General features: G+C 63.6%; 1 protein-coding gene, 10 non-coding genes and 1 pseudogene across 12 annotated transcripts in view; 1 reads left to right on the plus strand and 11 right to left on the minus strand.

The window, feature by feature from the left end:
* Positions 1–5,513: 5,513 nt before the first annotated feature.
* On the minus strand, positions 5,514–5,632 carry LOC115647291. Its single transcript, XR_003999251.1, has one exon. It is a non-coding gene; the product is annotated as a 5S ribosomal RNA (ribosomal RNA).
* Positions 5,633–6,782: 1,150 nt separating this feature from the next.
* Positions 6,783–6,901, minus strand: LOC115647338. The gene has a single exon (XR_003999293.1). It is a non-coding gene; the product is annotated as a 5S ribosomal RNA (ribosomal RNA).
* Positions 6,902–8,057: 1,156 nt separating this feature from the next.
* On the minus strand, positions 8,058–8,176 carry LOC115647348. Its single transcript, XR_003999298.1, has one exon. It is a non-coding gene; the product is annotated as a 5S ribosomal RNA (ribosomal RNA).
* A 1,157-nt stretch (positions 8,177–9,333) lies between these two features.
* Positions 9,334–9,452, minus strand: LOC115647360. The gene has a single exon (XR_003999308.1). It is a non-coding gene; the product is annotated as a 5S ribosomal RNA (ribosomal RNA).
* Positions 9,453–10,608: 1,156 nt separating this feature from the next.
* Positions 10,609–10,727, minus strand: LOC115647372. The gene has a single exon (XR_003999316.1). It is a non-coding gene; the product is annotated as a 5S ribosomal RNA (ribosomal RNA).
* A 1,157-nt stretch (positions 10,728–11,884) lies between these two features.
* On the minus strand, positions 11,885–12,003 carry LOC115647297. Its single transcript, XR_003999258.1, has one exon. It is a non-coding gene; the product is annotated as a 5S ribosomal RNA (ribosomal RNA).
* Positions 12,004–13,153: 1,150 nt separating this feature from the next.
* On the minus strand, positions 13,154–13,272 carry LOC115647309. Its single transcript, XR_003999266.1, has one exon. It is a non-coding gene; the product is annotated as a 5S ribosomal RNA (ribosomal RNA).
* Positions 13,273–14,422: 1,150 nt separating this feature from the next.
* Positions 14,423–14,541, minus strand: LOC115647321. Its single transcript, XR_003999277.1, has one exon. It is a non-coding gene; the product is annotated as a 5S ribosomal RNA (ribosomal RNA).
* A 1,155-nt stretch (positions 14,542–15,696) lies between these two features.
* Positions 15,697–15,815, minus strand: LOC115647333. Its single transcript, XR_003999288.1, has one exon. It is a non-coding gene; the product is annotated as a 5S ribosomal RNA (ribosomal RNA).
* A 1,149-nt stretch (positions 15,816–16,964) lies between these two features.
* Positions 16,965–17,083, minus strand: LOC115647336. The gene has a single exon (XR_003999292.1). It is a non-coding gene; the product is annotated as a 5S ribosomal RNA (ribosomal RNA).
* Positions 17,084–18,237: 1,154 nt separating this feature from the next.
* LOC115647337 lies at positions 18,238–18,346 on the minus strand (annotated as a pseudogene).
* A 3,365-nt stretch (positions 18,347–21,711) lies between these two features.
* CRTAP (cartilage associated protein) overlaps positions 21,712–22,438 on the plus strand; it is a 40,630-nt gene continuing 39,903 nt past the window's right edge. For both annotated transcript variants that reach the window (XR_003998869.1, XM_030551220.1), the window contains exon 1: positions 21,712–22,323. Coding sequence is in view for 1 of the 2 variants with exons in the window: in XM_030551220.1 (XP_030407080.1) it covers positions 21,856–22,323 (468 nt within the window). In the remaining variant the exon portion in view is untranslated. The remainder of the gene's footprint in view (positions 22,324–22,438) is intronic.

Here is a 22,438-nt window from a genome sequence, read left to right on the forward strand (position 1 = left end):
CTTTTTTCCTGGGTGAACTGTGCAGACGCCATAGCACTGCAAGCATGGACCCCCGCTTAGATCAACACCGCGATCGTGAACGTTGTAAACACCTCACGCATTCTCGTGCAGTCTATGGTGAACCATGAACTGCAAAGCCAGGCGAGGAGGAGGCGGCGGCTACGGCAGCGCGGCAACGAGTGATGAGGACATGGAAACGGAATTCTCCTTAACTGCGGGCCCCTGCGCTTTGGAGCTCCTGCTGGTAATGGGGCAGGTTCTACGCACTGAACGCCGATTTTGGGCCCAAGAAACAAGCACAGACTGGTGGGACCGCATAGTTTTGCAGGTGTGGGACGATTCGCAGTGGCTGCGAAACTTTCACATGCATAAGGGCACTTTCATGGAACTTTGTGACTTGCTTTCCCCTGCCCTGAAACGCCATAATACCGAAATGAGAGCAGCCCTCACAGTGGAGAAGCGAGTGGCAATAGCCCTGTGGAAGCTTGCAATGCCAGACAGCTATCGGTCAGTCGGGAATCAATTTGGAGTGGGAAAATCTACTGTGGGGGCTGCTGTGATGCAAGTAGCCAAAGCAATCATTAAGCTGCTGCTACAAAAGGTTGTGACATTAGGAAACATACAGGCCATAGTGGATGGCTTTGCTGCAATGGGATTCCCTAACTGGGGGGGGCCATAGATGGAACCCATATCCCTATCTTGGCACCGGCGCACCAGGCCACCCAGTACGTAAATCGCAAGGGGTATTTTTCAATAGTGCTGCAAGCAATGGTGGATCACAAGGGACATTTCACCAACATCCACGTGGGATGGCCAGGAAGGGTTCATGACGCTCGCATCTTCAGAAGCACTGCTCTGTTTAAACGGCTGCAGCAAGGGACTTACTTCCCAGACCAGAAAATAACTGTTGGGGATGTTGAAATGCCTGTAGTTATCCTGGGGGACCCAGTCTACCCCTTGATGCCATGGCTCATAAAGCCATATACAGGCAGCCTGGACAGTGGTCAGGAGCTGTTCAACTACAGGCTGAGCAAGTGCAGAATGGTGGTAGAACGTGCATTTGGCCGTTTAAAGGTGCGCTGGCGCACATTACTGACTCACTCAGACCTCAGCCAAACCAATATCCCCTTTGTTATTGCTGCTTGCTGTGTGCTCCACAATCTCTGTGAAAGTATGGGGAAAACGTCTATGGCGGGGTGGGAGGCTGAGGCAAATCACCTGGCCGCTGATTATAAGCAGCCAGACACCAGGGCAATTAGAAGAGAACACCGGGAAGCGGTGCGCATCAGAGAAGCTTTGAAAACGAGTTTCATCACAGGCCAGGGTACAGTGTGACTGCTGTGTTTGTTTCCCCTTGATGAACCCCACCCCCTTGATTGACTTATTCCCTGTAAGCAACCCACCCTTCCCCTTCGATTACAGCTTGCTTAAGAAAATAAAGTCACTATCGTTTAAAAATCATGTATTCTTTATTAAAAAGCTCATTATAAAAAGAGGGAGAGAACTGGCAAGGGTGTGGTTTGGGAGGAGGATAGAAGGGAAGGAAAAGGCCACTAAAATCATTTCAATGTAATGACAGCCTTTTGGTTGGGCTGTCCATGGGGGTGGAGTGGTTGGGTGCACAAAGCCTTCCCCCACGTGTTCTTACACGTCTGGGTGAGGAAGATATGGAACATGGTGAGTACTGAGGGTGGGACACAGGGGCTGCAGCGGCACTCTGTGACCTCGCTACTCTTCCTGAAGCTCCACCAGATGTCGGACGATGTCAGTTTGATCACGCAGCAGCCCCAGCGTTTCATTCCGCCACTGCTGATCTTCCTGCCGCCACCTCTCATCTCAAGCGTCTCTCCTGTCCTCACGTTCACTGGCATCTTTCCTGTAATTTGATACCATGTCCTTCCACTGATTCAGATGAGCTCTTTCATTGCGGGTTACTTCCATGATTTCAGAGAACATTTCGTCTCACGTCCTCTTCTTCCTCTGCCTTATCTGAGCTAGCCTTCGGGATAGAGTAGGGAGGCTTGAAAAATGTGCAGCTGCATGAGGGAGGGAAAAAAGGGAGAGAAGTATTTAAAAAGATACATTTTACAGAACAATGGTTATACTCTTTCACAGTGAACAACACTATTCACCTTACACAGCACACGTGATTTCACTACAAGGTCGCATTTTGCATCTTAAGTTTGAGTGCCTGCGGCTCTGGTGTTACAGATCTCACAGACGCAGGTCCGGGCATCAGAATTCAGCTTGCATGCGGCCATGGTAAGCCATTGTCTTTCGGCTTCAGCAGCCTTCACTTCCATTCACAGAAGCCACCTCCACCCCCCTTCCAATTCTCTAGGATGATCGCTTTACCCCCTCACCGCACTGCATGGCTGGTATGATGGAAGATCACTGCTAATCACCCCCCTTCCCCCCCACCGCATGGCTGGTAGCTGGGAAGATTCCTGCTAGCCAAACGCAAGAAAGCTCAGCGCTATCCTTCCTCCCCTCCCCCTCCTTGGCTACATGCAAGGAAGGATTTCTTGTAAGCAACAGGCAAACACCCCTGTAGGAAAAAGGCCATCTCTGTCCCCTTAATTAAATTCCTGAATTTCAACCAGGTTACCATGAACGATATCACTCTGCTGAGGATAACAGAGCGAGATAAAGAACGGATGTTTCTTGAATGCCTGCAATCACCGGGACCATACGCAGCTATGCTTTGTCATACAATGATACCCAATTACTTCCTACCTGCATGGCGTGGTAAAGTGTCCTACCATGGTGGACGGAACAAGACTGCCTTGCCCAGAAACCTTCTGCAAAGGCTTTTGGAGTACCTCCAGGAACGCTTCATGGAGATGTCCCTGGAGGATTTCCGCTCCATCCCCAGACATGTTAACAAACTTTTCCAGTAACTTTACTGCCCGCGAATGCATCCCAAGCCCTCAGGGCAAATCATTCATTAAAAAAAGCTTGCTTTTAAACCATGTTTTATATTTACAAAGGTACACTCAGCAAAGGTCGCTTCCATGGCTTCACTGTCTGGGCTAGTGGCTGGGGAGGGCTGGGACGGTGATTCCGTCTGGGTCAGAAAAAGCTCCTGGCTGTTGGGGCTAACAGAGTGCTGTGTGCTCTCTTCAAGCTCGTCCTCCTCTTCCTCCTCCTCACCTTCCCCGTCCGCATAATCCCCAGGCATGGTTGAGATTACAACCCCCACCACGGAATCCAAGGACGGGGGGAGGTAGTGGTGGCGCAGCCCCCTAAAATTGCATGCAGCTCAGCGTAGAAGCGGCATGTTTTCCGCCCTGCCCCGGACCTTCCGTTTGCCTCTTTGGTTTTCTGGTAGGCTTGTCTGAGCTCCTTCACTTTCACTCTGCTCTGCACTGAGTCCCTGGTGTGGCCTCTCTCCCTCATGGTCTTGGAAATTTTTTCAAAAGTTTTTTCATTTCGTCTTTTGGAACGCAGTTCTGATAGCACTGAATCCTCTCCTCATATAGCGATCAGATCCAGTACCTCTCGTGCGGTCCATGCTGGAGCTCTTTTTCTATTCTCAGGAGACTGCGTTGTTACCTGTGCTGATGAGCTCTGCGTGGTCACCTGTGCTGAGGAGAGCTCCATGCTAGCCAAACAGGATGTGAAATTCAAAAGTTCGCGGGGCTTTTCCTGTCTACCTGGCCAGTGCATCCGAGTTCAGATAGCTGTCCAGAGCGGTCAGTAGTACACTGTGGGATACGGCCCGGAGGCGAATACCATCGATTTGCAGCCACACTAACCCTAATCCGATATAATAATACTAATTTTAGAACTACTCCTCTCGTTGAGGAGTACAGAAACCGATTAAAAAAGCCTTTTATTTCGTTTTAAAGGGCATCGTAGTATACATGGCTGCGGAGTTAAATCGGTTTAACGCTGCTAAAATTGGCATAAACATGTAGTGTAGACCAGGCCTGAGACGGGACCCTCACAAACCCGCCACACGCACCCACGACACAAAACCCCGCGCACCACCACCCCCAGGTGCAGCGCAACCCAACGCCCAGGACCCCGCTGCGCCATGCACACCCGCTGCTGCTCGTCCTTTCCTCACAGCTCCTGGGGCTCATCACACCTTACGCATCCCTGGGGACGCCCTCCCGCACTTGGCCTGCCTTTTCCTCGCTCCGGGAAACCGGGACACGCGGCCCGGAGGCCTCGCCCGCGCCCTGCCCCATCTCCTGCGTGTGCCCAAGGAAGACCTGCAGCCGGGCAGTGTCAGGGAGCGGCAAAAGCTTACAGCACCCAATATGTCTCCCATCCAAGTACTAACCACACCCAACCCTGCTTAGCTTCTGAGATGAGACGAGACCTGGCATGCTCAGGGTACTATGGCTGAAGACAAATCTCCTGCTTTGCCTGCCTTTAAACAAGCCCGCCCACGAGCCCTGTCTCCTCCCTTATATCCAGTCCCCTCCCCTCCCCTCCGGCCCCGCCCCGCCCCAAACAACACAGGCACACGACACCAGCCTCACACCCCTCCCTCGCCACACCAACGCTCCCGCCCCGCCCCACGATCCGCAGACCCCCACCCCTGGCCCGCACACACCACGCCTAAGACTCCACCCCACCCACCCCTCACAAATACACCCCTCTCCCCCGCCCGCCGCGCACTCGCTCCTGAACCGCGGGACCCTCACTCATCCGCCGCACCCACCCACGACACAAAACCACGCGCACCACCACCCTCGGGCGCGGCGAAACCCAACGACCAGGACCCCGCTGCCCCACGCACACCCGCTGCCGCTCGCCCTTTGATCACAGCTCCTGGGGCTCCACACACCTCACGCCTCCCTGGGGACGCCCTCCCGCACTTGGCCTGCCTTTCCCTCGCTCCGGGAGACCCAGGTCGCGCGGCCCGCAGGCCTCGCCCGCTCCCTGCCCCGTCTCCCAATTCGCTAGGCCCCGGGGCAGGCGGATGGGACACCGACACCGACACCGACACAGACACCGCCTCCTCCTCAGGGGGATCAGCCCAGAGGAGACCAGCACCCAACTTCCCCCGAGCTGGGGACTGCTCCCGGCCCGCAGGCAGCCTTCCCGGACAAAAGGGCCACCTTCGGGCAGCAGCCGCCTCTCTCTCCTCCCGCTTTTAAAGGCCCAGCTGCCAGGGAGGCATGCTGCCAAAAGCAGCCAGCCGCAAAAGGCCCGGGCTGCGCTTTGCGGCTTTCCTTTCGCCCAGCCTCCCGCTCCCGCCGCCGGAGCCGAAGCGGCTGGTAGGGAGCGCGACCGCACACAGGCCTTGGGGCGCCTGCCGCCGCTTCGGCCAGCTGGCCTCCCACCCACACCTGCTGCCAACGGGGCAAGGCCGCCGGCTGGTTTCAAAGAGAAAAAACCCCGCGCCACGGGTGCCGGGCGCCCAGAGCCCAAGCCCTCGGCCGCGGCGGGCGAGACGGCTACGGCCTGGGAGACCTTAACGGAAGCAACCAGGACGAGGCGGTAAAAGCGTGTGCCCGAGGGAGACCTGCAGCCGGGCAGCGTCAGGGAGCGGCAAAAGCCTACAGCACCCAGTATTCCCAGGAGGTCTCCCATCCAAGTACTAACCAGGCCCGACCCTGCTTAGCTTCCGAGATCAGACGAGATCGGGCGTGTTCAGGGTGGTATGGCCGTAGACGTCGTCCTCTGCCGCTTTGCCTGCCTTTAAACAAGCCCGCCCACGAGCCCTGTCTCCTCCCTTATATCCAGTCCCCTCCCCTCCCCTCCGGCCCCACCCCGCCCCAAACAACACAGGCACACGACACCAGCCTCACACCCCTCCCTCGCCACACCAACGCTCCCGCCCCGCCCCACGATCCGCAGACCCCCACCCCTGGCCCGCACACACCACGCCTAAGACTCCACCCCACCCACCCCTCACAAATACACCCCTCTCCCCCGCCCGCCGCGCACTCGCTCCTGAACCGCGGGACCCTCACTCATCCGCCGCACCCACCCACGACACAAAACCACGCGCACCACCACCCTCGGGCGCGGCGAAACCCAACGACCAGGACCCCGCTGCCCCACGCACACCCGCTGCCGCTCGCCCTTTGATCACAGCTCCTGGGGCTCCACACACCTCACGCCTCCCTGGGGACGCCCTCCCGCACTTGGCCTGCCTTTCCCTCGCTCCGGGAGACCCAGGTCGCGCGGCCCGCAGGCCTCGCCCGCTCCCTGCCCCGTCTCCCAATTCGCTAGGCCCCGGGGCAGGCGGATGGGACACCGACACCGACACAGACACCGCCTCCTCCTCAGGGGGATCAGCCCAGAGGAGACCAGCACCCAACTTCCCCCGAGCTGGGGACTGCTCCAGGCCCGCAGGCAGCCTTCCCGGACAAAGGGGCCACCTTCGGGCAGCAGCCGCCTCTCTCTCCTCCCGCTTTTAAAGGCCCAGCTGCCAGGGAGGCATGCTGCCAAAAGCAGCCACCCGCAAAAGGCCCGGGCTGCGCTTTGCGGCTTTCCTTTCGCCCAGCCTCCCGCTCCCGCCGTCGGAGCCGAAGCGGCTGGCAGGGAGCGCGACCGCACACAGGCCTTGGGGCGCCTGCCGCCGCTTCGGCCAGCTGGCCTCCCACCCACACCTGCTGCCAACGGGGCAAGGCCGCCGGCTGGTTTCAAAGAGAAAAAACCCCGCGCCACGGGTGCCGGGCGCCCAGAGCCCAAGCCCTCGGCCGCGGCGGGCGAGACGGCTACGGCCTGGGAGACCTTAGCGGAAGCAACCAGGACGAGGCGGTAAAAGCGTGTGCCCGAGGGAGACCTGCAGCCGGGCAGCGTCAGGGAGCGGCAAAAGCCTACAGCACCCAGTATTCCCAGGAGGTCTCCCATCCAAGTACTAACCAGGCCCGACCCTGCTTAGCTTCCGAGATCAGACGAGATCGGGCGTGTTCAGGGTGGTATGGCCGTAGACGTCGTCCTCTGCCGCTTTGCCTGCCTTTAAACAAGCCCGCCCACGAGCCCTGTCTCCTCCCTTATATCCAGTCCCCTCCCCTCCCCTCCGGCCCCGCCCCGCCCCAAACAACACAGGCACACGACACCAGCCTCACACCCCTCCCTCGCCACACCAACGCTCCCGCCCCGCCCCACGATCCGCAGACCCCCACCCCTGGCCCGCACACACCACGCCTAAGACTCCACCCCACCCACCCCTCACAAATACACCCCTCTCCCCCGCCCGCCGCGCACTCGCTCCTGAACCGCGGGACCCTCACTCATCCGCCGCACCCACCCACGACACAAAACCACGCGCACCACCACCCTCGGGCGCGGCGAAACCCAACGACCAGGACCCCGCTGCCCCACGCACACCCGCTGCCGCTCGCCCTTTGATCACAGCTCCTGGGGCTCCACACACCTCACGCCTCCCTGGGGACGCCCTCCCGCACTTGGCCTGCCTTTCCCTCGCTCCGGGAGACCCAGGTCGCGCGGCCCGCAGGCCTCGCCCGCTCCCTGCCCCGTCTCCCAATTCGCTAGGCCCCGGGGCAGGCGGATGGGACACCGACACCGACACCGACACAGACACCGCCTCCTCCTCAGGGGGATCAGCCCAGAGGAGACCAGCACCCAACTTCCCCCGAGCTGGGGACTGCTCCAGGCCCGCAGGCAGCCTTCCCGGACAAAAGGGCCACCTTCGGGCAGCAGCCGCCTCTCTCTCCTCCCGCTTTTAAAGGCCCAGCTGCCAGGGAGGCATGCTGCCAAAAGCAGCCAGCCGCAAAAGGCCCGGGCTGCGCTTTGCGGCTTTCCTTTCGCCCAGCCTCCCGCTCCCGCCGCCGGAGCCGAAGCGGCTGGCAGGGAGCGCGACCGCACACAGGCCTTGGGGCGCCTGCCGCCGCTTCGGCCAGCTGGCCTCCCACCCACACCTGCTGCCAACGGGGCAAGGCCGCCGGCTGGTTTCAAAGAGAAAAAACCCCGCGCCACGGGTGCCGGGCGCCCAGAGCCCAAGCCCTCGGCCGCGGCGGGCGAGACGGCTACGGCCTGGGAGACCTTAACGGAAGCAACCAGGACGAGGCGGTAAAAGCGTGTGCCCGAGGGAGACCTGCAGCCGGGCAGCGTCAGGGAGCGGCAAAAGCCTACAGCACCCAGTATTCCCAGGAGGTCTCCCATCCAAGTACTAACCAGGCCCGACCCTGCTTAGCTTCCGAGATCAGACGAGATCGGGCGTGTTCAGGGTGGTATGGCCGTAGACGTTGTCCTCTGCCGCTTTGCCTGCCTTTAAACAAGCCCGCCCACGAGCCCTGTCTCCTCCCTTATATCCAGTCCCCTCCCCTCCCCTCCGGCCCCGCCCCGCCCCAAACAACACAGGCACACGACACCAGCCTCACACCCCTCCCTCGCCACACCAACGCTCCCGCCCCGCCCCACGATCCGCAGACCCCCACCCCTGGCCCGCACACACCACGCCTAAGACTCCACCCCACCCACCCCTCACAAATACACCCCTCTCCCCCGCCCGCCGCGCACTCGCTCCTGACCCGCGGGACCCTCACTCATCCGCCGCACCCACCCACGACACAAAACCACGCGCTCCACCACCCTCGGGCGCGGCGAAACCCCACGACCAGGACCCCGCTGCCCCACGCACACCCGCTGCCGCTCGCCCTTTGATCACAGCTCCTGGGGCTCCACACACCTCACGCCTCCCTGGGGACGCCCCTCCCGCACTTGGCCTGCCGTTCCCTCGCTCCGGGAGACCCAGGTCGCGCGGCCCGCAGGCCTCGCCCGCTCCCTGCCCCGTCTCCCAATTCGCTAGGCCCCGGGGCAGGCGGATGGGACACCGACACCGACACCGACACAGACACCGCCTCCTCCTCAGGGGGATCAGCCCAGAGGAGACCAGCACCCAACTTCCCCCGAGCTGGGGACTGCTCCAGGCCCGCAGGCAGCCTTCCCGGACAAAAGGGCCACCTTCGGGCAGCAGCCGCCTCTCTCTCCTCCCGCTTTTAAAGGCCCAGCTGCCAGGGAGGCATGCTGCCAAAAGCAGCCAGCCGCAAAAGGCCCGGGCTGCGCTTTGCGGCTTTCCTTTCGCCCAGCCTCCCGCTCCCGCCGCCGGAGCCGAAGCGGCTGGTAGGGAGCGCGACCGCACACAGGCCTTGGGGCGCCTGCCGCCGCTTCGGCCAGCTGGCCTCCCACCCACACCTGCTGCCAACGGGGCAAGGCCGCCGGCTGGTTTCAAAGAGAAAAAACCCCGCGCCACGGGTGCCGGGCGCCCAGAGCCCAAGCCCTCGGCCGCGGCGGGCGAGACGGCTACGGCCTGGGAGACCTTAACGGAAGCAACCAGGACGAGGCGGTAAAAGCGTGTGCCCGAGGGAGACCTGCAGCCGGGCAGCGTCAGGGAGCGGCAAAAGCCTACAGCACCCAGTATTCCCAGGAGGTCTCCCATCCAAGTACTAACCAGGCCCGACCCTGCTTAGCTTCCGAGATCAGACGAGATCGGGCGTGTTCAGGGTGGTATGGCCGTAGACGTCGTCCTCTGCCGCTTTGCCTGCCTTTAAACAAGCCCGCCCACGAGCCCTGTCTCCTCCCTTATATCCAGTCCCCTCCCCTCCCCTCCGGCCCCGCCCCGCCCCAAACAACACAGGCACACGACACCAGCCTCACACCCCTCCCTCGCCACACCAACGCTCCCGCCCCCCCCCACGATCCGCAGACCCCCACCCCTGGCCCGCACACACCACGCCTAAGACTCCACCCCACCCACCCCTCACAAATACACCCCTCTCCCCCGCCCGCCGCGCACTCGCTCCTGAACCGCGGGACCCTCACTCATCCGCCGCACCCACCCACGACACAAAACCACGCGCACCACCACCCTCGGGCGCGGCGAAACCCAACGACCAGGACCCCGCTGCCCCACGCACACCCGCTGCCGCTCGCCCTTTGATCACAGCTCCTGGGGCTCCACACACCTCACGCCTCCCTGGGGACGCCCTCCCGCACTTGGCCTGCCGTTCCCTCGCTCCGGGAGACCCAGGTCGCGCGGCCCGCAGGCCTCGCCCGCTCCCTGCCCCGTCTCCCAATTCGCTAGGCCCCGGGGCAGGCGGATGGGACACCGACACCGACACCGACACAGACACCGCCTCCTCCTCAGGGGGATCAGCCCAGAGGAGACCAGCACCCAACTTCCCCCGAGCTGGGGACTGCTCCAGGCCCGCAGGCAGCCTTCCCGGACAAAAGGGCCACCTTCGGGCAGCAGCCGCCTCTCTCTCCTCCCGCTTTTAAAGGCCCAGCTGCCAGGGAGGCATGCTGCCAAAAGCAGCCAGCCGCAAAAGGCCCGGGCTGCGCTTTGCGGCTTTCCTTTCGCCCAGCCTCCCGCTCCCGCCGCCGGAGCCGAAGCGGCTGGTAGGGAGCGCGACCGCACACAGGCCTTGGGGCGCCTGCCGCCGCTTCGGCCAGCTGGCCTCCCACCCACACCTGCTGCCAACGGGGCAAGGCCGCCGGCTGGTTTCAAAGAGAAAAAACCCCGCGCCACGGGTGCCGGGCGCCCAGAGCCCAAGCCCTCGGCCGCGGCGGGCGAGACGGCTACGGCCTGGGAGACCTTAACGGAAGCAACCAGGACGAGGCGGTAAAAGCGTGTGCCCGAGGGAGACCTGCAGCCGGGCAGCGTCAGGGAGCGGCAAAAGCCTACAGCACCCAGTATTCCCAGGAGGTCTCCCATCCAAGTACTAACCAGGCCCGACCCTGCTTAGCTTCCGAGATCAGACGAGATCGGGCGTGTTCAGGGTGGTATGGCCGTAGACGTCGTCCTCTGCCGCTTTGCCTGCCTTTAAACAAGCCCGCCCACGAGCCCTGTCTCCTCCCTTATATCCAGTCCCCGGCCCCCCCCCCCCGGCCCCCCCCCCCCCCAAACAACACAGGCACACGACACCAGCCTCACACCCCTCCCTCGCCACACCAACGCTCCCGCCCCGCCCCACGATCCGCAGACCCCCACCCCTGGCCCGCACACACCACGCCTAAGACTCCACCCCACCCACCCCTCACAAATACACCCCTCTCCCCCGCCCGCCGCGCACTCGCTCCTGAACCGCGGGACCCTCACTCATCCGCCGCACCCACCCACGACACAAAACCACGCGCACCACCACCCTCGGGCGCGGCGAAACCCAACGACCAGGACCCCGCTGCCCCACGCACACCCGCTGCCGCTCGCCCTTTGATCACAGCTCCTGGGGCTCCACACACCTCACGCCTCCCTGGGGACGCCCTCCCGCACTTGGCCTGCCGTTCCCTCGCTCCGGGAGACCCAGGTCGCGCGGCCCGCAGGCCTCGCCCGCTCCCTGCCCCGTCTCCCAATTCGCTAGGCCCCGGGGCAGGCGGATGGGACACCGACACCGACACCGACACAGACACCGCCTCCTCCTCAGGGGGATCAGCCCAGAGGAGACCAGCACCCAACTTCCCCCGAGCTGGGGACTGCTCCAGGCCCGCAGGCAGCCTTCCCGGACAAAAGGGCCACCTTCGGGCAGCAGCCGCCTCTCTCTCCTCCCGCTTTTAAAGGCCCAGCTGCCAGGGAGGCATGCTGCCAAAAGCAGCCAGCCGCAAAAGGCCCGGGCTGCGCTTTGCGGCTTTCCTTTCGCCCAGCCTCCCGCTCCCGCCGCCGGAGCCGAAGCGGCTGGTAGGGAGCGCGACCGCACACAGGCCTTGGGGCGCCTGCCGCCGCTTCGGCCAGCTGGCCTCCCACCCACACCTGCTGCCAACGGGGCAAGGCCGCCGGCTGGTTTCAAAGAGAAAAAACCCCGCGCCACGGGTGCCGGGCGCCCAGAGCCCAAGCCCTCGGCCGCGGCGGGCGAGACGGCTACGGCCTGGGAGACCTTAACGGAAGCAACCAGGACGAGGCGGTAAAAGCGTGTGCCCGAGGGAGACCTGCAGCCGGGCAGCGTCAGGGAGCGGCAAAAGCCTACAGCACCCAGTATTCCCAGGAGGTCTCCCATCCAAGTACTAACCAGGCCCGACCCTGCTTAGCTTCCGAGATCAGACGAGATCGGGCGTGTTCAGGGTGGTATGGCCGTAGACGTCGTCCTCTGCCGCTTTGCCTGCCTTTAAACAAGCCCGCCCACGAGCCCTGTCTCCTCCCTTATATCCAGTCCCCTCCCCTCCCCTCCGGCCCCACCCCGCCCCAAACAACACAGGCACACGACACCAGCCTCACACCCCTCCCTCGCCACACCAACGCTCCCGCCCCGCCCCACGATCCGCAGACCCCCACCCCTGGCCCGCACACACCACGCCTAAGACTCCACCCCACCCACCCCTCACAAATACACCCCTCTCCCCCGCCCGCCGCGCACTCGCTCCTGAACCGCGGGACCCTCACTCATCCGCCGCACCCACCCACGACACAAAACCACGCGCACCACCACCCTCGGGCGCGGCGAAACCCAACGACCAGGACCCCGCTGCCCCACGCACACCCGCTGCCGCTCGCCCTTTGATCACAGCTCCTGGGGCTCCACACACCTCACGCCTCCCTGGGGACGCCCTCCCGCACTTGGCCTGCCTTTCCCTCGCTCCGGGAGACCCAGGTCGCGCGGCCCGCAGGCCTCGCCCGCTCCCTGCCCCGTCTCCCAATTCGCTAGGCCCCGGGGCAGGCGGATGGGACACCGACACCGACACAGACACCGCCTCCTCCTCAGGGGGATCAGCCCAGAGGAGACCAGCACCCAACTTCCCCCGAGCTGGGGACTGCTCCAGGCCCGCAGGCAGCCTTCCCGGACAAAGGGGCCACCTTCGGGCAGCAGCCGCCTCTCTCTCCTCCCGCTTTTAAAGGCCCAGCTGCCAGGGAGGCATGCTGCCAAAAGCAGCCACCCGCAAAAGGCCCGGGCTGCGCTTTGCGGCTTTCCTTTCGCCCAGCCTCCCGCTCCCGCCGTCGGAGCCGAAGCGGCTGGCAGGGAGCGCGACCGCACACAGGCCTTGGGGCGCCTGCCGCCGCTTCGGCCAGCTGGCCTCCCACCCACACCTGCTGCCAACGGGGCAAGGCCGCCGGCTGGTTTCAAAGAGAAAAAACCCCGCGCCACGGGTGCCGGGCGCCCAGAGCCCAAGCCCTCGGCCGCGGCGGGCGAGACGGCTACGGCCTGGGAGACCTTAACGGAAGCAACCAGGACGAGGCGGTAAAAGCGTGTGCCCGAGGGAGACCTGCAGCCGGGCAGCGTCAGGGAGCGGCAAAAGCCTACAGCACCCAGTATTCCCAGGAGGTCTCCCATCCAAGTACTAACCAGGCCCGACCCTGCTTAGCTTCCGAGATCAGACGAGATCGGGCGTGTTCAGGGTGGTATGGCCGTAGACGTCGTCCTCTGCCGCTTTGCCTGCCTTTAAACAAGCCCGCCCACGAGCCCTGTCTCCTCCCTTATATCCAGTCCCCTCCCCTCCCCTCCGGCCCCGCCCCGCCCCAAACAACACAGGCACACGACACCAGCCTCACACCCCTCCCTCGCCACACCAACGCTCCCGCCCCGCCCCACGATCCGCAGACCCCCACCCCTGGCCCGCACACACCACGCCTAAGACTCCACCCCACCCACCCCTCACAAATACACCCCTCTCCCCCGCCCGCCGCGCACTCGCTCCTGAACCGCGGGACCCTCACTCATCCGCCGCACCCACCCACGACACAAAACCACGCGCACCACCACCCTCGGGCGCGGCGAAACCCAACGACCAGGACCCCGCTGCCCCACGCACACCCGCTGCCGCTCGCCCTTTGATCACAGCTCCTGGGGCTCCACACACCTCACGCCTCCCTGGGGACGCCCTCCCGCACTTGGCCTGCCTTTCCCTCGCTCCGGGAGACCCAGGTCGCGCGGCCCGCAGGCCTCGCCCGCTCCCTGCCCCGTCTCCCAATTCGCTAGGCCCCGGGGCAGGCGGATGGGACACCGACACCGACACAGACACCGCCTCCTCCTCAGGGGGATCAGCCCAGAGGAGACCAGCACCCAACTTCCCCCGAGCTGGGGACTGCTCCAGGCCCGCAGGCAGCCTTCCCGGACAAAGGGGCCACCTTCGGGCAGCAGCCGCCTCTCTCTCCTCCCGCTTTTAAAGGCCCAGCTGCCAGGGAGGCATGCTGCCAAAAGCAGCCACCCGCAAAAGGCCCGGGCTGCGCTTTGCGGCTTTCCTTTCGCCCAGCCTCCCGCTCCCGCCGCCGGAGCCGAAGCGGCTGGCAGGGAGCGCGACCGCACACAGGCCTTGGGGCGCCTGCCGCCGCTTCGGCCAGCTGGCCTCCCACCCACACCTGCTGCCAACGGGGCAAGGCCGCCGGCTGGTTTCAAAGAGAAAAAACCCCGCGCCACGGGTGCCGGGCGCCCAGAGCCCAAGCCCTCGGCCGCGGCGGGCGAGACGGCTACGGCCTGGGAGACCTTAACGGAAGCAACCAGGACGAGGCGGTAAAAGCGTGTGCCCGAGGGAGACCTGCAGCCGGGCAGCGTCAGGGAGCGGCAAAAGCCTACAGCACCCAGTATTCCCAGGAGGTCTCCCATCCAAGTACTAACCAGGCCCGACCCTGCTTAGCTTCCGAGATCAGACGAGATCGGGCGTGTTCAGGGTGGTATGGCCGTAGACGTCGTCCTCTGCCGCTTTGCCTGCCTTTAAACAAGCCCGCCCACGAGCCCTGTCTCCTCCCTTATATCCAGTCCCCTCCCCTCCCCTCCCCTCCGGCCCCGCCCCGCCCCAAACAACACAGGCACACGACACCAGCCTCACACCCCTCCCTCGCCACACCAACGCTCCCGCCCCGCCCCCCGATCCGCAGACCCCCCCCCCAGGCCCGCACACACCACGCCTAAGACTCCACCCCACCCACCCCTCACAAATACACCCCTCTCCCCCGCCCGCCGCGCACTCGCTCCTGAACCGCGGGACCCTCACTCATCCGCCGCACCCACCCACGACACAAAACCACGCGCACCACCACCCTCGGGCGCGGCGAAACCCAACGACCAGGACCCCGCTGCCCCACGCACACCCGCTGCCGCTCGCCCTTTGATCACAGCTCCTGGGGCTCCACACACCTCACGCCTCCCTGGGGACGCCCTCCCGCACTTGGCCTGCCTTTCCCTCGCTCCGGGAGACCCAGGTCGCGCGGCCCGCAGGCCTCGCCCGCTCCCTGCCCCGTCTCCCAATTCGCTAGGCCCCGGGGCAGGCGGATGGGACACCGACACCGACACAGACACCGCCTCCTCCTCAGGGGGATCAGCCCAGAGGAGACCAGCACCCAACTTCCCCCGAGCTGGGGACTGCTCCAGGCCCGCAGGCAGCCTTCCCGGACAAAAGGGCCACCTTCGGGCAGCAGCCGCCTCTCTCTCCTCCCGCTTTTAAAGGCCCAGCTGCCAGGGAGGCATGCTGCCAAAAGCAGCCACCCGCAAAAGGCCCGGGCTGCGCTTTGCGGCTTTCCTTTCGCCCAGCCTCCCGCTCCCGCCGCCGGAGCCGAAGCGGCTGGCAGGGAGCGCGACCGCACACAGGCCTTGGGGCGCCTGCCGCCGCTTCGGCCAGCTGGCCTCCCACCCTCACCTGCTGCCAACGGGGCAAGGCCGCCGGCTGGTTTCAAAGAGAAAAAAACCCGCGCCACGGGTGCCGGGCGCCCAGAGCCCAAGCCCTCGGCCGCGGCGGGCGAGACGGCTACGGCCTGGGAGACCTTAACGGAAGCAACCAGGACGAGGCGGTAAAAGCGTGTGCCCGAGGGAGACCTGCAGCCGGGCAGCGTCAGGGAGCGGCAAAAGCCTACAGCACCCAGTATTCCCAGGAGGTCTCCCATCCAAGTACTAACCAGGCCCGACCCTGCTTAGCTTCCGAGATCAGACGAGATCGGGCGTGTTCAGGGTGGTATGGCCGTAGACGTCGTCCTCTGCCGCTTTGCCTGCCTTTAAACAAGCCCGCCCACGAGCCCTGTCTCCTCCCTTATATCCAGTCCCCTCCCCTCCCCTCCCCTCCGGCCCCGCCCCGCCCCAAACAACACAGGCACACGACACCAGCCTCACACCCCTCCCTCGCCACACCAACGCTCCCGCCCCGCCCCACGATCCGCAGACCCCCACCCCTGGCCCGCACACACCACGCCTAAGACTCCACCCCACCCACCCCTCACAAATACACCCCTCTCCCCCGCCCGCCGCGCACTCGCTCCTGAACCGCGGGACCCTCACTCATCCGCCGCACCCACCCACGACACAAAACCACGCGCACCACCACCCTCGGGCGCGGCGAAACCCAACGACCAGGACCCCGCTGCCCCACGCACACCCGCTGCCGCTCGCCCTTTGATCACAGCTCCTGGGGCTCCACACACCTCACGCCTCCCTGGGGACGCCCTCCCGCACTTGGCCTGCCTTTCCCTCGCTCCGGGAGACCCAGGTCGCGCAGCCCGCAGGCCTCGCCCGCTCCCTGCCCCGTCTCCCAATTCGCTAGGCCCCGGGGCAGGCGGATGGGACACCGACACAGACACCGCCTCCTCCTCAGGGGGATCAGCCCAGAGGAGACCAGCACCCAACTTCCCCCGAGCTGGGGACTGCTCCAGGCCCGCAGGCAGCCTTCCCGGACAAAGGGGCCACCTTCGGGCAGCAGCCGCCTCTCTCTCCTCCCGCTTTTAAAGGCCCAGCTGCCAGGGAGGCATGCTGCCAAAAGCAGCCACCCGCAAAAGGCCCGGGCTGCGCTTTGCGGCTTTCCTTTCGCCCAGCCTCCCGCTCCCGCCGCCGGAGCCGAAGCGGCTGGCAGGGAGCGCGACCGCACACAGGCCTTGGGGCGCCTGCCGCCGCTTCGGCCAGCTGGCCACCCACCCACACCTGCTGCCAACGGGGCAAGGCCGCCGGCTGGTTTCAAAGAGAAAAAACCCCGCGCCACGGGTGCCGGGCGCCCAGAGCCCAAGCCCTCGGCCGCGGCGGGCGAGACGGCTACGGCCTGGGAGACCTTAACGGAAGCAACCAGGACGAGGCGGTAAAAGCGTGTGCCCGAGGGAGACCTGCAGCCGGGCAGCGTCAGGGAGCGGCAAAAGCCTACAGCACCCAGTATTCCCAGGAGGTCTCCCATCCAAGTACTAACCAGGCCCGACCCTGCTTAGCTTCCGAGATCAGACGAGATCGGGCGTGTTCAGGGTGGTATGGCCGTAGACGTTGTCCTCTGCCGCTTTGCCTGCCTTTAAACAAGCCCGCCCACGAGCCCTGTCTCCTCCGTTATATCCAGTCCCCTCCCCTCCCCTCCCCTCCCCTCCGGCCCCGCCCCGCCCCAAACAACACAGGCACACGACACAAGCCTCACACCCCTCCCTCGCCACACCAACGCTCCCGCCCCGCCCCACGATCCGCAGACCCCCACCCCTGGCCCGCACACACCACGCCTAAGACTCCTCCCCACCCACCCCTCACAAATACACCCCTCTCCCCCGCCCGCCGCGCACTCGCTCCTGAACCGCGGGACCCTCACTAATCCGCCGCACCCACCCACGACACAAAACCACGCGCACCACCACCCTCGGGCGCGGCGAAACCCAACGACCAGGACCCCGCTGCCCCACGCACACCCGCTGCCGCTCGCCCTTTGATCACAGCTCCTGGGGCTCCACACACCTCACGCCTCCCTGGGGACGCCCTCCCGCACTTGGCCTGCCTTTCCCTCGCTCCGGGAGACCCAGGTCGCGCGGCCCGCAGGCCTCGCCCGCTCCCTGCCCCGTCTCCCAATTCGCTAGGCCCCGGGGCAGGCGGATGGGACACCGACACAGACACCGCCTCCTCCTCAGGGGGATCAGCCCAGAGGAGACCAGCACCCAACTTCCCCCGAGCTGGGGACTGCTCCAGGCCCGCAGGCAGCCTTCCCGGACAAAGGGGCCACCTTCGGGCAGCAGCCGCCTCTCTCTCCTCCCGCTTTTAAAGGCCCAGCTGCCAGGGAGGCATGCTGCCAAAAGCAGCCACCCGCAAAAGGCCCGGGCTGCGCTTTGCGGCTTTCCTTTCGCCCAGCCTCCCGCTCCCGCCGCCGGAGCCGAAGCGGCTGGCAGGGAGCGCGACCGCACACAGGCCTTGGGGCGCCTGCCGCCGCTTCGGCCAGCTGGCCTCCCACCCACACCTGCTGCCAACGGGGCAAGGCCGCCGGCTGGTTTCAAAGAGAAAAAACCCCGCGCCACGGGTGCCGGGCGCCCAGAGCCCAAGCCCTCGGCCGCGGCGGGCGAGACGGCTACGGCCTGGGAGACCTTAACGGAAGCAACCAGGACGAGGCGGTAAAAGCGTGTGCCCGAGGGAGACCTGCAGCCGGGCAGCGTCAGGGAGCGGCAAAAGCCTACAGCACCCAGTATTCCCAGGAGATCTCCCATCCAAGTACTAACCAGGCCCGACCCTGCTTAGCTTCCGAGATCAGGCGTGTTCAGGGTGGTATGGCCGTAGACGTTGTCCTCTGCCGCTTTGCCTGCCTTTAAACAAGCCCGCCCACGAGCCCTGTCTCCTCCCTTATATCCAGTCCTCTCACCTCCCCTGCCCTTCCCTCCAGCCCCGCCCCGCCCCAAGCAACACAGGCACTCGCCACCAGCCTCACACCCCTCCCTCGCTACACCAACGCTCCCGCCCCACCCCACGATCCGCAGACCCCCACCCCTGGCCCGCACACACCACGCCTAAGACTCCTCCCCACCCCTCACAAATACACCCCTCTCCCCCGCTCGCCGCGCACTCGCTTCTGAACCGCGGGACCCTTACAAATCCGCCGCACCCACCCACGACACAAAACCCCGCGCACCACTACCCCCAGGCGCGGCGCAACCCAACGACCAGGACCCCGCTGCCCCACGCACTCCCGCTGCCGCTCTCCCTTTGATCATAGCTCCTGGGGCTCCACACACCTCACGCCTCCCTGGGGACGGCCTCCCGCACTTGACCTGCCTTTTCCTCGCTCTGGGAAACCCAGGTCGCGCGGTCTGGAGGCCTCGCCCGTGCCCTGCCCCGTCTCCCGCTTCGCTAGGCCCCGGGGCAGGCGGATGGGACACCGACACCGACACCAACACAGACACCACCTCCTCCTCGGGGTGATCAGCCCAAAGGAGACCAGCACCCAACTTCCCCCAAGCTGGGGACTGCTCCAGGCCCGCAGGCAGCCTTCCCGGACAAAAGGGCCACCTTAGGGCAGCAGTTGCCTCTCTCTCCTTCTGCTTTTAAAGGGCCACCTGCCAAAGAGGCAGACAGGCCTTTGGGCACCTGCCGCTGCTTCGGCCAGCTGTCCTCCCACCCACACCTGCTGCCAACGTGGTAAGACCGTGAGCTGGGTTCAAAATAATTACCCTGCACCATGGGGCCGGGTGCCCAAAGCCCAAGCCCTTGGCCTCGGCCAACGAGGCAGCTACGGCTTGGGAGACCTTAGCGGAAGCCAGCCAGGACGGTGCGTGTGCCAGATGCAGAGTGGCTAACCTAACCTTTTCTTTTTTGTGCCAGAATGCTCCTTCCCCTCGGGATGAGCCCATGCCACACCACACATCTCCCTGTGCCCAAGCTACCAGCTTCCTATAGCCAGAGCCTCCCCAGTCCCACCATGCCCAGCAGCCCCCTAGATGCGGTCTATGACGTTATTGATATTATCTCGGACCACATAAAACATGGTTGGCACCAAGGTCCTGTAGTTGCACCAAATCTTATGTAAAGGGGGTAATATAAGCAGTTTAAGACCAGATTATGGGTTGCTAGTTATGATTATGCTGTCTGTATGCGTCATTTTGTAGTTGAAGTTATGAATATTGGCTCTATACTGTCTGTACTTGAAACTTATGCTATGCTTCTGGGACACATCCCAGACAAGTTGGTGTTAGCTCTGCCTAGCCTGCTTTATGGCCCATTAAGGACCGTCAGCTGTATAACTTATCCACTGAGAGAAGGCAGATATGTCTTGAGACTCAGGGCTGGTCTATACTACGGGGGAAAATCGATCTTAGATACGCAACTTCAGCTACGTGAATAACGTAGCTGAAGTTCAAGTATCCAAGATCGAATTACTCACCATCCTTACGGCGCGGGATCGATGTCCGCGGCTCCCCCTGTCGATTCCGCAACTCCGTTTGGGTTGGTGGAGTTACGGAATCAATATAAGCGCGTTCGGGGATCGATATATTGCATCTAGATAAGACGCGATATATCGTCCCCGAGCAATTGATTCCTACCAGCTGATACGGTGGGTAGCGAAGACGTACCCTCAACAAAGTATGCAGGAACTTGCCCATGTGACTCCAGACTCCATTGTGCTGTAATTTTCCACAGTAAGGACAAAGAGGTTCTTACACCTGGAAAAGGCTATGAAAGGCTGACGCCTCATCTCCATCTGGTCTTCAATCCTGCTTCTTACCTCTGGAGCGCCTTTGCTACAAACTGAAGCTTTGAACAAAGGACTGAATGACCCATCCCAGCGGGGGATGTACTCCAGAGACTTGATTTGAACCTGCAGTTTACTCCATCACTGCTACACACCTGAACTAAGAACTTTGCCATTACTGTATGTAATTGATTCAAGTTAACCAATTCTAGCTCTCATCTATATCTTTTTCCTTTTATGAATAAAACCTTTAGATTTTAGAGTCTAAAGGATTGGCAACAACGTGATTTGTGGGTAAGATCTGATTTGTATATTGACTTTGGTCTGGGGCTTGATTCTTTGGGATTGAGAGAACCTTTTTCTTTTATTGGGGTGTTGGTTTTCATAACCATTCATCCCCAGGACGAGTTGCACTGATGGTGATGCTGGGAAACTGGAGTGTCTAAGAGAATTGCTTGCGTGACTTGTGGTTAGCCAGTGGGGTGAGACCAAAGTCCTCTTTGTCTGGCTGGTTTGGTTTGCCTTAGAGGTGGAAAAACACCTGCCTTGGGCTGTAACTGCCCTATTTCAAGTCATTTGTCCTGAATTCGCACTCTCAGTTGGATTTCGCCAGAACCGCATTGTCACACCCTCACAAATGCACAGCACTCTGCACAACACCACCCCACCCAGCATGCCCAGAGCCCCACCACAGCGGCACAGCACTCCCCAAGAAAACACGACTCTCTAGTGCCCCAACACAGAGATCTTCCCTACCTACTCACAGCCCAGCACCTCCCCACATTCCCAGAGACCCATTCCCCCACGCCCTGCCTCCCAGCCACAACTGTGTCTACAGGTCTGAGCCAGTAGCACAGCCAGTGCTAGTCCTGGGGTCAATTAATCCAGCCCATTGGGAGTGGCCCAGTCAGACAGGCTAGGATCTGCCTGTGCCAGGCTCCCTGGAGATGCAATTGCCTGGAGAGGCCCAGCCAAGCCAAGCCAAGCCCCCCTCCCCATCCCACCCCATTGTCTCCACTCCTCCCCGGCTCCCACTTGGCTGAGACAATCCTAGGCGGCTAAGCTCTGGGAAAACAGCAGGTGGTGCACCCCCCAGTTGGTAGGAAGTAGAGACTGCCCAGAGCCAGAGGCTCACTAGGGGCCAGCCAAGGGGCAGAGAGGAGCAGTGGGGTGGAGGCCAGGCTGAAAGGACCAAGTAGGCAGGAGGGAGGGGTGCCAGCAGGGTCGCAGGGCACAGTGCAAGTGGAGCAGGCCAGGGCCCCTTCTGAGCATAAGCCGGGCTCCATGGAGCCACTGTGCCATTGTAAACCTGGCACTGCTTGGAGTGTCTCTTGGCGTGTAGGCGCAGCTGTGAGGCTGCCTGACAGTTCCCCTCTGTTTTTATATTTGCCTCTGACACCTCATGTGCTGGGCGGGCAGGCGCAGTGCTTCTTTCCCCGCCCTCGCTGCATGCAGGTTTGGGGCCCGTCACCTCCCCCCGTGCAAAAGGCCAGCCGGCCCATTGTCCATTTTTCCTAGGACCGCCTCCCCCACTCTTTGTGCTTCCGCCGGGCTGGTAGCTGTTCCGTGGTGCCGGGTCCGGGTGCAGCGCTGGCGGCGGGCAGGATGGGCTGCGAGCGGCCGGGAGCTCTGGGGCTGGGGCTGCTGCTGCTGGCGCTGGCCGGGGCGCGGGCGCAGTACGAGCGCTACAGCTTCAAGAGCTTTCCCCGGGACGAGCTGATGCCGCTGGAGTCCGCCTATCGCTACGGCCTGGACCAGTACAGCAGCGAGAACTGGCCCGAGAGCGTCAGCTACCTGGAGGTGAGCATGCGGCTGCACCGCCTGCTGCGGGACAGCGAGGCCTTCTGCCACCTCAACTGCAGCGCTGCCCGTCTGCCGCCGCGCGGCTCCCCGGCCCGCTTCGCCGGCTTCCCGGAGCTGCGCCTCTTCGCGGACGTGCTGCTGCGGGCGCAGTGCCTCAAGCGCTGCAAGCAGGGGCTGCCCGCCTTCCGCCAGTCCCAGCCCAGCCGCGAGGTGCTCGACGAGTTCCAGAGGCGAGAGCCCTACAAGTTCCTGCAGTACGCCTACTACAAGGTGAGGCCGCCCCGCCGCTCCCCCAGTGCCCCACTGCCTTACATATCTGCCCCACTGCCCCCCCAGTGCCCCACTGTCTTACCATATCCCCCCATAGTGCCAACTGCTCTGTCAT

This window comes from Gopherus evgoodei, chromosome 2 (assembly GCF_007399415.2).
Source record: "Gopherus evgoodei ecotype Sinaloan lineage chromosome 2, rGopEvg1_v1.p, whole genome shotgun sequence".
NCBI classification, from domain to species: Eukaryota; Metazoa; Chordata; order Testudines; family Testudinidae; genus Gopherus; species Gopherus evgoodei.